The 18,205-nt window shown below is 33.6% G+C and overlaps 1 protein-coding gene across 3 annotated transcripts in view; it reads right to left on the reverse strand.

Annotated features, from left to right (window-relative positions):
• LOC126878330 (5-hydroxytryptamine receptor 1) overlaps positions 1-18,205 on the reverse strand; it is a 274,852-nt gene that overhangs the window by 180,231 nt on the left and 76,416 nt on the right. For all 3 annotated transcript variants that reach the window (XM_050641028.1, XM_050641026.1, XM_050641027.1), the window contains 3 exons: positions 8,209-8,504; positions 6,223-6,466; positions 1,650-1,862 (listed from right to left, as the gene is read on the reverse strand). In XM_050641028.1, coding sequence (XP_050496985.1) covers positions 1,650-1,862; positions 6,223-6,466; positions 8,209-8,504 — 753 coding nt within the window. The remainder of the gene's footprint in view (positions 1-1,649; positions 1,863-6,222; positions 6,467-8,208; positions 8,505-18,205) is intronic.

Genomic DNA, 18,205 nt, shown 5'->3' on the forward strand with positions numbered 1-18,205 from the left:
GACTGAGAGGAAACAATTTCGCGACATTCCCAATTCTCTCCTGGTTCACTAACTAGAATCAGATTCTCATGAAGGTCTGCATTGACGTTTCGTGGCCGGTGTATAAACTCGACAACTACGAAATCACGTTTGTTAAACAGTTTCAACGTGAAATGCGGACAATTTATCCGCGATGTTTTGCTTGCCGACGCGTATTGGTGCGGATTCGCGTAGAAAGTTTGCCTACCTAATTTGCGGCGGACGATCGCAAAATCGTCGCTCATTAAATCGTCGAGTGCGCGTGTGCGATTGTTACTCGGCTGTTACTATCAGAAATTCGACCTTTTGTTTTTCGACACGTGCGATATTCCGGCTGAAAGCTCGACGAAATTGCGCGCGTTTTCCCTGGTTATTACGCTCGCGCGCGTTCCGATGACTGCGTAATCGCTATCGTGGAACACGTCACAATACTCTTTTCCATAGAAAATGATAAAATTTTAAGATCGCAATATGTAGAAAGAACGACGGGAAGAGAAGCGAGGTAATCACAGCCACTTTTGATACTTTGAAAATCGTGAGAGCAAAGATAAGATTTTGTAGTGAATTGCGCAATCGAAGAGCTTTCATGAATATGATTTCTTATAGAATATGAAAAGTCTCTCGAAATATGCAATTTCTTTGATCATTGTATTTTTAGAATTTATAGACCTAATATACAACTATATCTATATCAACAACTATATCTATCTTTAAATCACTAATTAAATACAGTGATTTCTCAGTAAATTTCTCAGATAATAAATATCAACTAGATAACTAATGAACCGATACTTTTAAAAACTGAAATATATGATCGAACACGAATTATCAAAAATTTTAACTCACACCATTACTAATTATCACTTTTCAAGGCTTGCGCGTTTCACTACTTTTATAAATATGTGGCGAATCGGTATCAATAGGACGCCGACAGGTCGAGCCGCGGGTACCAACCGCCAACACTAGAGGGCTACGACGACAACGAGTCTGTCTAACTCGCTAGCGGTCGAATATACGAGCGATTGATATAAATACCGCACCTAGCGAGACTCCCTCTACGTCTAAGGCAGGGACTACCGGACATAGCCTTACTGACGAGTCCACCGGTGGTCCCGGGACGAAACGCACAACTCTCTTTCCATCCGCCACAAATATTTCATGTTGATCTGATGTTTTCTCAACTTGTTAATCGAGGAAGATTGAATTCACTCGTCATTTAAATTCTCAACTTCTCGAATATAATTTGCTTGTAGATCTCTTATTCTATAATACTTTCTTACGGATTTTGTATGTTTCCTGTATCATATCATTTTTGCTAGATATAAATCACATCATATTTACGTTTACAAATATTAAAATTAATTTGAAAATTAATTTTTATTGGTCACTTCATGGGACGGCCCAGTTAACAGGTTAAATATCAACGTTTTTTAATCGAATGTAATTCCCTATTCTGTTGCAAATGGAACGATTCGTGCGTAAGCGTACGGCGAATCTATGGATTAAATTCGTCATCGAGGGTTCGAAGGCGAATTGGTCGGGTAAATGACTCAGTCAACGGTCGTGGCGTGGCCGCAAATAGGAGAAGAACAAGATGCGATCTATCAACTAGAATCAATTGGTCTACTTACCGTCGTTGAGGCGCTCGAACTTCGGTGCTGCTTCGTGGGCGGACTTCCATGGCTAGTCTGCACGTCGGTATTTAATTGACGATTCACAGCTGCTGGCTGATGTTGCTGCACCGTCGGCTCTATGTCGAGGTAGCAGTGCGCCTCCAAGTGGCTTTGCGCTCTCCGTTCTTCGAGAACTATTCTGCGCGCCGCACAGAATATCTTGTAATATACCTGGAATAGATATGGATCGTCTGAATGGCCTGCCACGTGAATGTAAAGTACGATAGAACTCCTATAGTCTGAATTAATAATAGAGTAATTGAAGATTTCGCGTAATTGAAAAAGTCGGCTTAATAATGAAAATTCATATAGCTGCAGAATATATTGCACTCGTAGCCACAAATAATTCAAGTTAAATAACCAACAAAATTTACTTAAGTTAATAACTAATATTGGGAATTAGTATACTTAAATCTTCAGCCTCAAAAATCCATCGCTACAACTAAAAATATTGAAACCTCGAGTTTCAATACATAACAACACTGTGTTGATATAATCAATATCAACTGAGAGGTAGACCACGTTACCCAACAAGGTTAACAAAATTGTCGATCACAGGAAAATCTACCACGAAATCATTTACGGTAGTCTTATATATCAATCAAGCGAGGAATTCTACAATGCGTGCCTTTTTCAAACAAATTACCTCCGCGTAATATATATTGTCGTTTTATTCGTAACAAACACCACAGCGTCGCATTCTATTACATTAATTAAAGTAGTGGATAGCAATAAAACTGTCGCATGCGTGGCAAACAGTAACGATGCTTTCTCAGTGTGGCAATTATTTAACTGCTATTATGTCAATTCACGTTAACGCTCGGCACCACGATCGCGATGATATGCACGATCGTTTATGCTCCGTAGCTGTTACGCCTGTGTTCCCGCCAATTATTTCCACGGAGCTTGCTTGCCACACGCTAAGCATCCAATCAATCGTAACAATGGAACCGTCGAAAGTCAGTTCTCATTCTTAACCGCCGAAGATCAATACGCAGTCGATGAAAAATCGGGACGTTAACGCCTACCTACTTGCTTTGATAGATATTCGCTCGGCTGTTTTATATTTGCGGCACTGTAGTATAATGGTTCATTTAGTCCAAGCGAGAGAATGTCCTTTCTTCCTCCACTTCACTCATATTTATTAAAACGAAAGTATAAACGAGCATTCTTTTGCTGTTTGACGATTGTTCAGCGAATAGGAAATCAAACAATTTTTAAAACAATGATGCAATACCTGATTACTTAGTCAGAGGCACTGACTTCTCTTCCCTTAGATTACCAAATAAAGATAATCAAATATGTATGATATATCTTTTAGTGCGCCGCAGAATTTTAGTAATTAGCTTATGTGTGTCACGAGACGAAGAAGGTTGGAAATCGCTGGCATTGAGCATTCTTACGATATTGAGATACCTGATTTTCGATTTGGCTAGCAATCGCAAACGGCGAACGAATGCTAGTTTACAATTTCAACTTTTAATTTTGCTAAAGTGGAGAAGGAGCAAGTATTCTCTCGTTTGTTCTAAACGCACCAAAATGTTTCTTTTGCTGAATTCTGTGGTCTATCGAAGCGGCGAATGAAACGAGAGATTTACGTACATGTTTAGAATTCTTGAATTCACGGAGATTTTATTGACCAAAGTTTTATTTGTTTCACGCAATGAATGGCTGTTAGTTGTAACACGGGCGAGATACAATGCGTTCTACTACGAGGATTTACTGGATTTTGAACTAATCTCTACAAACATCGATACGTGTGTAGGCGTGTATCTGTAGATTAAATGTATTTGGACTGCAATCTATATAATTTGTAGTACCCGGAATTTACATATATGTGAAACAATACATCAGTAACAAATTTCAACACACTTCCTTTTATTTACTATTTATTCAATTAATTTTTCATTTAATTTCTTCTATTAGCTTGGATGTAACCAATGTTACCCTTACTAAGTTAAATTTTTCATTAAGAATTACGTAACTATTGTGCTGGAATTTGTTTCTCGTATTTACAACACGGAAATTTGTAAAATGATATTTTCGTTCCATAAATTGCTTCAGTAAATGTATTTTAATACTCGCGTATTCGTGCATTAAAAGATACACGAATTGAAATACAGATGTATAGATTAATACACGTGTGTTTAAAGTTTTATACTGTCATGTATTAAAAATTACATTTTGTAAGATTTCTATGATTTAATATTTTATTTTTTGTGTAGGTGCATAAACTTATTGTTTTCAAAATTCAGTGAGATTTGCCCTAAAATACAATGAATTGTGAAAAATCGGATATTGCATGTGTTACAACTTAATAATAAGAGAAAAAAGCTTGACCAATTTCCTTATAGCATATTTCGTTGATTTAATATTATCATTCTATTATGAATTTTGCCCAGCCAAGAAAATCAATTACTACAACGTCTACTGTCTACGAGTTAATTAAACTGAGATTGTAATTAAGGAGCGAAGAATCATGATAGATATAAATGTAAAACCGATATAACTATGAATTACGTAATACAATCGATGGTAATTTCAATTAATTCAACGAAACATCGTGATTACGATCGACAAGCAAAGTGTTACTCGAGAAAACCCTAGGGGACCTATTTTATGGCGCTGAATAATTGCGTAATTCGCGCCATAATGAAAAGTTCAGTTTCCTCTTCAGGGAAATTATTAATGGCAAACTAATTAAAAACCAAACGGTATTATCTTTCAATCTTTGACATTTTGCAAAATAAATAGTGCCAATCTTACTTACTTGAATTTTACTTGATTTTATTAATGAAACTATAGCTGCAAACGCGACATTTTGCGTTTAATCATTTGTATTTTTGCAAATGAAATTGTCAAACTGGCCAACAAGAATTAAATATTCTAATTGAAGCTAGTATAATATAGCGAGGAATTCAATTTAAAGAAGAATTTTTAACTATTGGTCTTTGATACTAAAAGATTCTGACAATTTATAAAACATTAAACTTAAATTATAAAGTATTGTATAATTTGTAAAATACTTTATGAATTATAAGATTTCTTAATGCTTATTCTTTAACGGCAAAGAAAATAACAATATAAATAAAATAATAAAAGATATATACAATTTATAGCAAATATATATCTCTAATAATAATTTCTGCTTGCTTCTTTTACCAAGAAAGTATTACAAGTTACCAAGTTTTAATAGTTTCTAACAGAGGATGGAAGGGTTGATTTATGAGCAGCTCGATCGATTTAGAGTTAGCGCAAGTTAGAAATTATAATCATCACTCGCGCTGCTCTGTAGACAATCCACTTGGTAACGTAACACACTTTCTAACACATTAATCAAGCTTCATTAGATCGAAATAACTAACTTCGTTGTCAGCCGATATATCATCAACTCCCAATGACTCTCTAATCTCTATACATCGTCGACATCTGAATTAATTTAATAAAGCTCGATAACTTATTACGTCGCTTAGAAGTGGGAATATCTCTGAAGCTTAAAATAATTAGCTAGACTTCTTAATAATCTTTATTCACTATTAACTCGCTCCTTATTCTTTAAAGCAAAAAATCAATAATAAATTACTGAAGCCTCCTAATAATCATTCTTAACCATTAGCTCACTTGTTACTCTCTCCATTAACTTATTCGGTAATGAAAGAAAGAATAATCTGAGAATCAAGTTCAGTGGGTAATTTAAATCTTTTGTAAATAATTGTCTTAATGCTCCGAAGCTTTCTAGTTTTCTCGGAGAATAATTGAAATTAGAACGCCTCGTGCTCAGAATCGGACTCTTAAATTCGAATTTAAGAACGAACTTTTCCAGTTCCAGCGAATTTATTCTAAACTCGTAATTTAGAACACTTTAAAACCTACGACCGAGTAGAATTTTACAGTACCTTGCGTTTTGTAAGTGTAAAGATTTTCCTCAATGCAAGTGTGCCATTTGAATATCAACATTTTAAGCACTCACTAAAAAAATCTCATTGTTTACTACATAGTATGCAGTGAATAGTTTTCATTACATTAGCATCGTTTATTAAAACTTTCAAAAATTAAATCTGCATTATAACAAGTCCTGGTCCCATCTAATTCCCATCATTTTTTCATTTTTGAATGAGTTTTGAAGCAGAAAATCGTGAGATCAACGTTCAATCGTTAATTCATTATTTTTCTATAACTCTCGCAAGTAATTTCTACATTTACAATGTGTACTCTATTTTATGTTCAAACAATCCAAAATTATGATTAATCGTTTCATGACAACGTGGATCGATTATCATATTTCGTACTAAACAAGCACGTATTTCGATACTTATTAATGAGAAGGTACATACAGTAAGACTACAAAAATTATTGACACAACAATTAATCAATATACGTGTTAATTAATTAAGTCCAAATATATTAAATTTCATACTATTTCGTAATAATTTTATATGACTACACAAATGTGATACTATGCAAATGAAATGGAGAATAAGAGCATGTCTCAATACTTTTTGTAGTCTCTATAGATTCAACAATATCTTACTTGAATCATCACGAGCAGAGGTATGTAGAAGCTCCCAAGCGTAGCGTAAATTTGATAGAAGAAATTCTGGCAAACAACGCAATGAGACGGCCCACTCTCGGAGTAAGTATGCTCGTTTCCCATAATCAACAATGGTGGCAAACTGATACAGGCCGCTCCCAACCAAACAAGGCTGACGTAAACGATCATTCGTCGCGGTGTTCTTTTCACCCCGTACTTCAGCGGCTTCGTTATGGCACAGAACCTGCAACAGCGACACGAAAATCTGTATTCATATATTTTTCGGTTAATATAATACGAAAACACAGTCTAATTATGTAACCCCTTAACGTACAATTTTTTTTTATCTAACTAGACAAAAATGCACAACTTTTGTTTTAGCAGAGTTGCTTTTTATCTACATATATAATATAATATATTTTTTTGTAATTCTAATGCTATACTTTACGTCTATAAATATAATACGATGCTAAACATAAGGCGGAAGCTGAAAGAAAACAAATGCTTCCATAAATAAGCGAATATAGGAAGAGATTATAATGAATGAAAGGAAACTAGATTTTGACTAGATTCTCAATTTTTTATTCCGTTCGTGATTCGTAATTTCATTAGTATAAAAGATTACTTCAAAATTAACGATTTAAAAGCGGGATACAAATTTCTCTAGTATTTTTTTGCGCGTCTCACTCCATCATACTAATCAATCGACATGTGAAACTATTTACGCTTATTTTTAATCTCATAAAATGTTTTTATAAATACAAAATCGTGATTATCTTTATCAGTAGCAAGAATGTACGAAAGATGATTGGTTGGGTGTGCCCGTGTCTCACATGGACTTGTGTATTTTAGACATTTGGTTGTGTCAGTACTTCACACGGGCACAAACGTAAAGGGGTTAAATAAACCAAACCCCATTCTGCTGTTCATGGGACGTTTTGTTCTCGTGTCCCTTCCCTCATCTTCTTTACATGGTTTCTCTGAATTACATATCTCTTGTTACAAATTCGTATGTCAACTTGTACAAAGTGTAAAGAAAATACGTGTCACGGGGTTGCTAGATTATTCTCTACATTTCTCGTTCGATGAAAGCGTGCGTTAGAATGTAATACTTGGAATCAGAAGTCATGGTCTAGTTTAGTTCGTTCTTCGTAGCGATCGTTTATGTGATCGAATAGATTTGCTATTTGTATTGTATCCTTTGTTAAACTAAAAGTCGTAAAGCAAAAACATTTACTTCTTTTTGTTGAATGAAGATTCGTAATTTAAGAAAATTTGAAATATCGATTGTAATATGAATATTAGTAATTATATATATAAATTATCAGCTTAAATGGAAATGAAATTAGCGAATGTGAAGTTGAAAAATATGTATTACATATTCAGCAAGCGATAGATGCATTTGGAAACTTGTTAACCGAAATTAATTTTGAATATATATATATATCGCCGAAAGAAATATGAGATTGAAATTTTGTAGATGGCTGAGAGCTTTTCATTCGCGATATTAATATATTCTACCTGTCACGAAGAACGTCGTACTTCTGATGTCCTACTTTCGAACATTCTCTTCATGATATTGGACGTCTACAATGTGATTATATTATGAATTAAATAATCGACGACGATTTCATATTTTTTTGAGGAAAGAAAATGGATTTAATTTTAATATGGCCTTTAAAATCGTCCAAATGTTCCTTAAAATATTCAAATTTTAAATAAATCAGACAACTAATCAAAAATCTCACAGAATGTATAATAATCATTGGCATGTATTATCAATCGATTAAAGCAGCTGTAACAACCGTACGATGTCTTTTACTTCTTCTTTGTTGTTATAACTACATGAAGCGCCCCTATAACCCTATCAATTACAACAATCCCAAATTTGATTCTTCAATTACATGGTGTAATTCAATTTCACGAGACTCGATCAATCGCAAAACTCAATTTCCTACGAAATTTCTGGTCACGGAGGCTACTCACCGGTCCACGGAGATCATGCAGAGGTTCAGGATGCTGGCCGTGCAACTGAGCACGTCGAAGCTAACCCAAAGGTCGCACATAATTGCACCGAAGGACCAATTACCGGAGATCTCGTAGAGCAACGCCATCGGCATTACCAGAAGAGCGACGCAGAGATCGCTAACTGCAAGGCTAACCAGCAGATAGTTGCAAGGCCTTCGCAGCTTCCTAACGAGAAACACGGCAACGCAGACTAGAATGTTTCCAATCACAGTCCCAACTATGATGCTGCCAAGCACCAGGGCGATAAGTATTGCCTGCGAACAAACAAAAATACCATGTTATAAAATGGATTGATTTTCTAACGGAGAGCGTTGAATTAAGAAGTTCAAATTAGCTCCATGTCGATTCGTAATATTCGTAATCTGGATTATAATTTATCTTGGCAAAGACAGATTGCTTACTAATAGAATTTAATTTGAACTTTAATTTTAGTTACTTGTAACGGAATTGAATGTCTGCTTTTAAATCGCCGATAATCATTTTATCAGCAACGCTGTCATCGACACCACGTTCGCCAACGATATTTATTTATCAACACGTTAAAAACGCCGGCGATCATGTCACCGACATGTTGCCGACAATAGTTATTATACTTTCTTATTTTTTATGCACATTGCATGTATAGATAAGGATACATAATCCACGATAACATGTGGTGATAAGTATAATAATTGTCAACAAAAGACAATGTCGATGAGATGATTGTCAATAATTTAAAGGTAACCTGAGTTTAATTAGGTCTTTAATTTTAATTTCAATTATTTGGACTGAGATATACTAGCTAATAGATTAAGAATCACAGTGGTACAAGTCAATTCATTATTATTATTATTTTGTCGTAAAACGATATTTTACGTATATTATGCAGTTATAAGAAACTTAATATAAAACTTTTTGAGATTATGAAAGTCCACATTATAAAAGAACCATCAAAATACCTCCAACAGATTGCTGTAACAATTACGCAGAAATCTGTTCACGAAATCAGTACCTAGTGGAGGAATGATAGTTTCAACACTGAAACTCAATACATCCGACATGGACAACGTAGAACACGACAGTGTAAATGTTGGAATCGGTAGATCTAATACACACCTAGATTGCTAGATTAGCAGATCTAGTACGACGACATCGGTCTCGCGAGACTCGATGACCAAGAACATAAGGACAGCAAATCTTGTACATTGAAATCGATATACAGTGTGTCCGGTTTAACTGAGAACTGAAAACAATTGAATATCTCGAGAAATATGAGGGATATGGAAAACTGTTTTGGATGAGAGCCGTAGAGTATAAAAGGACACAGATCGTTAGACTGAGGATTATTACGCATATATGGGAAATTTAAAAGTACGAAAATGTACAGGACAGGATATTGTAACATAAATTCATCCTGTTTCTATACATGTATTGTATATATTGTAACAAATATAAAAAGAGGACGAATGTATGTTACAATCATATAATATCATATGTTACAATCACATATACATATAACATGATATAAGAATGTATAAAACATACAGAATACCTACTTGTTACAGCATTTACTAGATGAAACGTGAAATAAATTTATTAATTGTGTTCATAAAAATGTATATTTGCATAAATATTCTTAGTCTACAAGTCTAATTTTGTGATAATGCTCAAATATCTTATGAAGATCGCTTATTATATTATATTTCTAAATATGGATCTACATTTTTTTATTGCATATTCCTAATATCGAGATATTTTCAAAACAATGACACACGTGCTTACACACGTAAGATTTTAAGATACGAATTTCCACGGACAGTCGAGTGCAGTCAGCATTATTCAATATACAAGTATATATACAACACACATAATTTGCTCGGCGGGCATTGCATTAGGTCATTCTATAAGTAATGCGGCGTTGGTTTTCAGATTCCGAATGGAAATAAAAAATTAGCTGCCTACAATCGATCAGTGATAAATATTCCCGTACTTTTTATAATTCAATACCTTATGCCCCTATTAAGTTTTTGATTCCAACTTCTTAAAACTTCGATAGTAACAACTCCTATTGTTTTCAACTGAACTCTTAGAAAAACCGCATTACTTATGGGATGACCCAATATATCATAGTACCACTAAAAAAATTTGTATGTGTATATGATATATGATATATCATAGGCAATATGATATATCATAGGCAACTTCTAGAATATAGCACGCAATGGTCATAAGAGCGGAATTACCGGACTCAATAATCACTGATGATAAATAAATAAACATCAATGCTGGAATTATTTTTATGTGAACCGTACAAATGCATCCTACTGTTTTTCACAATATGAATTTATCTGATTAAACCACTGTTGGTAAACATGCTTATTATTGCATTTATAACGAATAACGATTGATGGTTTGTTCCACTGTAGTATGAATATATGATATATAAGAAATTTTATTTTGGTTTTTCAAATTTTTTCATGTACAATCACTCCCCGTTCGATAGTAATCCCAATTACAAGGTACCCTAATACGTTGAGCATGTAACACTAGTAAACAATAATTTTTTCCAGATACTACTTTTCACAACTAATTTCAACTTTTATCAATGGAAAGTCTAATATTAAAGCTAACAAATTTGCATTAAAATTTGTTTGAAATTATCGATGAAAAACTTTATAACGAAACTAACAATTGTTAATAACAAATTTCAGGACGCAGCATTTAATTTAATAACAAATTTTCCTTGAAGCACGAGAAGCTGAAATATCACAATTAAATACAAACTGTGAACTGAAATGTTTTAACAGCATAGTAACAAATAATTAATACATCAGGGACATTTAACAACAGGATAAAACGAAATTATAACCGTAATTAAACTGGCCACTGTGTAAAACGTACAGTTTAATTTAAAATAATCTTACAAACCGCAACACGATGCTCGCCACCTTTTATTTATATTTATCACGTGGCTTGGCATTTTTATCGCAAAAATCATTGTTATAGTGGCCCGGTGTGTGTATGTATCACTGGATTTCAACATTTCATGCTCGTTGGTATAAGCGAGTTCGGCGGCACGTACGAAAGATATTGGCATACCATTATATTTATTATAGCTACATTGCGGATATTTATGCAACTCCATATTTTTATGAATATGGTTGAAAGAGTAGGACCAAGGTAGAGATTAGTTTCACTAACCGAATGTTATAACAAGCACCATACTTGGATATTTTACATATCTGCATGCATTTTTGCATCTTTAATACGTTCGTCGAGGATCCGATTTTTATTTCCTACAATATTGTATACGAACAAATAATATTCATATAATACCCGTCTTTATATTGTGAACCTTTATAAAATAGAGTAAAAGAGGACAAAAGAAAGCAAGAATTATTTATTCATTATCGATGCACAAATATTGAATGCACGTCAGCGTAATGAGCTACCCTACTTAGTTCCTACATTATTTAGCCGTTCGATATTAATCGGAACAAAAATGCTAAACATGTGCTTTTATCATGAAACATGACCGCAAAAGTTTTGTAATGTGTAGTTTATATTATCCTAACTATTATTCCCCTACAATAATATTATTACAAAATTATAATTAATATTATTAGCGATATTGATTATGAAAGTCATTATGTGAAATTTTTTACTATTTATTAGTATCAGCATTTAAAAATGAAGAACAGAAGAATGATACCATTCACGCAAATTTGCAAACATTTACAACCTTTCCTTCCTGAAACAAAATTCTTGATTTCCAAAAATTTATAATACTCTTTACAAATTTACTATGTATATTTTCTATTTATTATCACGTTAAATATGCTAGATTTGTTGGTTCATTGTATCTAAACAATTTTCGTAATACAGACGATTAATAATATACATAATATACAATTATAAACTGAAAATAATTACAAAATTACAAATAAAGTAAAGTTATCTACCTTCGCAATAACAAAAGAGAGAAGGTATAGAAATTTACTAAATTCGCGAAATTTTCAAGCACATCGACATGCTTGAAGTGTTTCAGTATCATTTCGGTGGAATATTTTATCGAAATGAAGAGGATGCTTTCGGTGTAAGCACGCGAGTAATTTATCCTCGAATTTGAGAGTCTGGGGAAAAACTCGATATATGTACGTTGTACACACGGCCAGCTATCGCTTTAAATCATTTCTATTAAATTTTTCAGTGCACCCAATTCATGGCTATATCTCAAAGTTAAACTTCATCGATATAAATTGGGTGTTTCGGTGTTATAGTATTCGGCATGGATCGCATCCAAAATTAGGCTTTGCATTTCATTCGAGCGAAATCCCATAATCAGATCATGTAATTTACGAAACGCAGTCATCGATAGAAAGGGCATGCCTTAATCACGGCCGCGTTAATGACGCGATAAACCTCATCCCTTTCATCCTCTGATAATCTCTCAAATATCCAATCAGTTCGTTAAATGGAAAAAACGATTCAAAACTGAATGAGAGTTGCGCGAATTGAAAATTTTCCTTCAATCAGGTTACTTCGAAACAAAATGTGTCGAAACATAGGATTAACTTTTACATTCTTACATTTTTCGCTAAGCTTTTATATCAAAGCTAATGAAATTTTTTAAACCGAGTATACAGACTGTGTAGATTTATGTTTTTATTTTTAACTGTAGTTTATTATTTCATAAGTGAAAGACTTGAAGCTCTAGCGAAAACTTCTCTGTATTTCTAAGAAACGATCGATGAATCGAGTGTGACCGATGTATAATGTTTCTATAGAAATACAAGAATAGCTGAGGTATCAACAGATATTTCGAATCTAGAGAATGCTCACCAATGAAGAATAAAGGGAAAATAATATCTAGATTGAATTTCTATAGAAGTGATATTAAGCGAGGAAGTGAGTGGAGATTAAATTGCCAATTTTTATACGAATATATTTTGAAAAGTGTACTACTTAGAGAGAAATTTACTCATTAAATATTATAAAGAATTTATACTTTGGATATTTTATGTGTTTTTGTACATCACGCGCCTTTCATTCTCGAGTCTTAAAATTTCTCATAATCGCATAAAAATTCACAATCTAACTCTACAAACTATGTTTCATTACTTTGACATTAATCATACTAAGAACAGCCGATGAATAATGTTGCAATCACAACACCTTTCAATAGAAAGATGACAAGGATTTCGAAAGAGTTTTATTGGTGCGATCGTGAGAAGCTGCTTATGAAGGATTTCTCCAAAGAATCGTCCTCTAAATTCATCGCTTTAAAGGCAAACTAATTACGAAGTTCACGAGGACAGTGACGCGAATTACGGAAGTTTTATCGAAATCCTTGGATTTCCCAACCGCATTGTAATGGAATTTTTGAACTATATTAAGGATGTATATTGGCTCGCTACACGAGAACTTCGGCCGCGTTATCTTTCGCCGGATTTTCAAAGAGAAAGCCGAAGTAAATACAGAAGTATATGATTCACGAAAATATTTGAACGTTTAAATTCTCTGCGCAACAACTGTAATATAGAACATTATATATATTAAACATATTATCATAAGAATATTCCATTACTTTAGGAGAAAAAGAGAAATCTCTTATAAGTATTAAAGATTGCTTAAATTAATTAATTTTTTAATTAAAGAATTATAAAGTGAATCATTTATGCTAAAATTAAAACATAGATATATATCTTTATTCCTTCCCAAAATCTGCACATGCATGCTGCTTAAATTATTATTTCAACTTAGTACACATATTTAATTAATAATTAATTTAGAATTAATTAACATAACTTTATAACTTGTAATGTAACAATCATCGATAATGACTCATAAACTGACGCGACGTTAAATAAATAAAAAAGAGATAAAAAGAAACGTTTTGTACGGGGAAACGAAAGAAATCTACGATAACACGCTACCTTTGAATAAAATAACAGAAAAAGATAGAATGATTCGTTGCCCGACATAAAATCTAGCTTTCGAAATTTTTCTCGGGTTGAGACCCAGGAAAGATCCTTTGTCCTTGCATGTACTTGTTATTGCTTGCTTTCTGCGAATGCAAAGGAAGGAATTATTTACAGAAAATTCGATAAATCAAGCTGATTATGCTTACGTTAGGTATTTGAACGGTTCTTTGAAGACAAAGAATTTGTAATAAGATATTTCACGGTATAAGCTTTGCTTTGTAATACGCAAAGTGAAATACGTAGAAGATATTGCAAACTGAATGATGGAAGATAATATTCATACACTACTAACAAGATAAATACAGACTAACAAGCTAGCTTGTCAGCTATGAAATTCGTTATTTTGTACTTTCATTCGCTGTTTCTTTGAAGTGATAGGAGAAAGTCTAATAAAATATAAATGCTGATTTCATAACGAAAAAAAATTGCAGATTGCTCCGGGAAAGAAACGCGATCGCACGAAGAATACTCTAGATATGCACAGTAGGATAAATAAGAAACATAGAATGAAATTCTTTTCATATGAAATTTCATGTTTTAAGAAATTGAATTTGAAAGTTTCTTAAATAGTTGGTTGAGCCTTTCGATTTCTTGGGACTGTTACATTGCTACCAGATTAATTCTGGTCCTAATTACATCGACAACGACCATAACAATTCTATGATAAAGAGTAAAAGAAAAATATTTCCACGGAATTCTGTGATATCATTTTATGAGAGCAAAATGAAATTCATTCCATCAAATAAAATCCAAAGTTGTAGGATATTAGTGCTGAGTACAAATTTCTTTAATTTTATGTATGTTTATGAATTTAATTATATAAATGGAACATAGATAGAGACCTATCATATTCACAAAATATTATATCAGGCACTTTACTCTGAATATTATATATATTTGCATATTATATTCACTTCACATATTTTTGCGTCTTTAAATTTTCCATAAATGTATAAACATCCGCTTATACAACAGTTATAAATATTACATAACATCACAAATATTATACACTCTTTTGTACTTTCGAAGCATTTATTTCACAAAAAACTACAAACCGATGTGGGAGGACAGTTAGACGTGTTATGTATATTGATGACGAGACTGGATATTGAATGTAGTCAAATATATTTAACCTGTTTGTGGTACAGAGTTCGTCGTTGTTCGCTAAATGTTGCTCGTTATGCGTATACACGGTAACTGATTACCGATTGACTGATAACTGATCGATTCGTGATTGGCTACTGATTCGCTACTGACTCCTCCAAAGACTCCTTGTCTTAACGATCGTGTTCGGTTATTTATACTGGTCGGGGGAGTACCGGAAAGTTTAAATTCAACTTCGATTGACGGTTGCATGTAGCGGCGACATTGTTTTGCCTGGAGTTTGTTTGTCGCTACGTCTGGTATGTCACGACGGTGTCAATGTCCCAAGGCGAAACAACAACATGAGTCGCTCTGGATTCGCATCGTCCTCTGACTCATATGCCGCTACACCGATTAAAATAAAAAACATCCTAAAATTTCAGGAACAAATGAACCACAAAAATATTCTATGAATAATTATCCGATCCACGATGATCCAACCGAATAAATTATCCTGTATGGTTATCCAAAATACTCGGATTCTATCGTCTGCGCGACTTTGTGAAACGATATTTAAATTAATTTCTCTATATATTTTCACCGACACTTTGTCCCAGGAAGATAAAACTCCGACATTTTATACCTGTTACTATTACATTTCGCCGAAACGGCGCGGCAATGGAACAAGGATTATTTATGCAGTTATTCGCGAGTTTATCTAGACTCGCTAATAAAAGGACCGCCATTTCCTTCGTCCTCTCCATCGTCTACGTGGACTAAGCTAATTATATACTTATCGTTAATTGCACAGTTCTCGAACTTCCAACCGCAAGAACTTTACCGTACGACATACCACCCTCGACAACGCTTTATTGCAAACATACCCGACATAATTATTCATGATCTTTACGTTAATCTTGCGCCAATGATCTTCCTTCGATATCCGCCCTGTCGAAGGTATGAGAAACTTAAATGGATTTTCGTATAATCTCGTGGGATCAAGGTGATACCAGTTCGCGGCCACACGAAAGCTAGTTATACGTATAGTCTACTACATTCTTCGAATAGCATGGAGGAGAATAAAGTTTAAGAAGTCGATAAAAGGAAATTTAATTAACTGGTGACCAAGTATAATGATTATGTGGGTATATACAGGATGTTCCAGGACTTAATAGGCAAACTTTGTTACTATCAGAGTATAAAAAATGTTATATACTTGAACATATACCATTTAAATGTTCATTAAAAAATTATAATTCAAATAATAAACATGATGAAATATTAACATACTTGCAGTTATTGTGTTATGGGAAAGAACAGAACAGATTTATAATCAACACAATCATTACCTGTCAATACTCCCGTGGAAGCAACTGCGGTAAAAAACTGGATTTATCATCCCAGGAAGCTTATTTTGATTTTGCTTCATCTCAATGAATTAACCACGTTATTATTTGCTAATACTTGCAAAAATCATAAAAACTGCATAAATTACCGCAATTCATGAAGCTATACGCGTATGTAATTATCAATTCTTAATTCGTTAAAATTAAGAAATGAAGAACATTTCAACATATAAATTCAACAAAGTTTCCAACCTAGTATATGTAAATGTAACGAAGACGAAACGTCCGGCCCTAATTTCATATCATACCAAACGTAGTTTCAGTCTATTTCGTAGACCCCAAAATTTTGCCGAAATTAACTCCACAAATTTAACAAACATTCTCGTCAAGCCACGTAACACGAAACGCAAACGAGACCGTCCCCTACAGAACCACAAAGTGGTCCATTAATTACTTTCCGCTGCCCTCTACACCCCTAATCCTAAATTTACCAAACACGAGAAAAAAGAAAATATCATTCGACATACCTTAATTGTTCCCAAGTTCGCGTTAATGACCTAACTGCGTGCGCAGACAAACATTAAGGCCGGTTCTGTTGTGCCGCGACACAATGAAGACCTACATATCTACAGGGAAAGTTAGGTAATCATCAGATCAGTTTCACCGTTGTTAAAGTTTGGTATTAGGCCAGATTTATGACACGGCCAAGAAGGCTTGCCATTTATAGAGAAGCATGGTAGCTTTACCATCATCTACATTACATGTATTACTTAGATTGCATGTGACCACAGTAGTAATTTCACTATCTGTGATAGTAGCGACATATATTTTTCATACACGCTGCAGTATGTGAATCATTTAACACAATTAAGAATATGAACCCTTTAACACAATTAAAGATGTGAATCATTCCATAGGATAAGTGATCGAAAATGTCGTAAATAGTCTTTCAGTTCTATATCGTTTCATTCAGGCGTGTAGCAAATTTATCGTTTGTACACGAGACCTTCTGATACATGAGTGTCCGCCTGGATGGGAAGATCCAGCTGCGTGTAGAAAAGTGATGTACGCTTAAAGATTGACTTTACGGTTTACGTTTTACGAAACTACTGTTCACAATACAGTCAAGAAGAAAAATAAGCAAATAGGTAGTGGAAATGAGATATATATAATATATACAGTAATATATATAATATATAATAATATATAATAATAAGATTATATTATGACTCGTTTATACGAATAATTTAAATTATTTACTAAATAATCTATGTACTATAAAGATGAGTAGCGGTTCATGGATTTTACATTTAGCGTGCTGCGTGCTACATGCACATATAATCATAAATTTAATTAAATTGGTTCAACCATTTTGATGTTGTGTGTAGAGCAGCTTGTTTCATTTGGTCTGAACGCTAGTCAAATTAAGAATAGCCCCCTCCCTCCAAGTGTCTTTATTTGAATTTTTTCTTCGAAAGATCGCGTAGAAAATGATTTTGTCTGAATAAAGAATCCTCGGAATTCATTCTTAAGGATTGATATACTCGTGTATGAAATCAAGAT

Source organism: Bombus huntii, chromosome 2 (genome assembly GCF_024542735.1).
Source record: "Bombus huntii isolate Logan2020A chromosome 2, iyBomHunt1.1, whole genome shotgun sequence".
Classification (NCBI taxonomy): Eukaryota; Metazoa; Arthropoda; class Insecta; order Hymenoptera; family Apidae; genus Bombus; species Bombus huntii.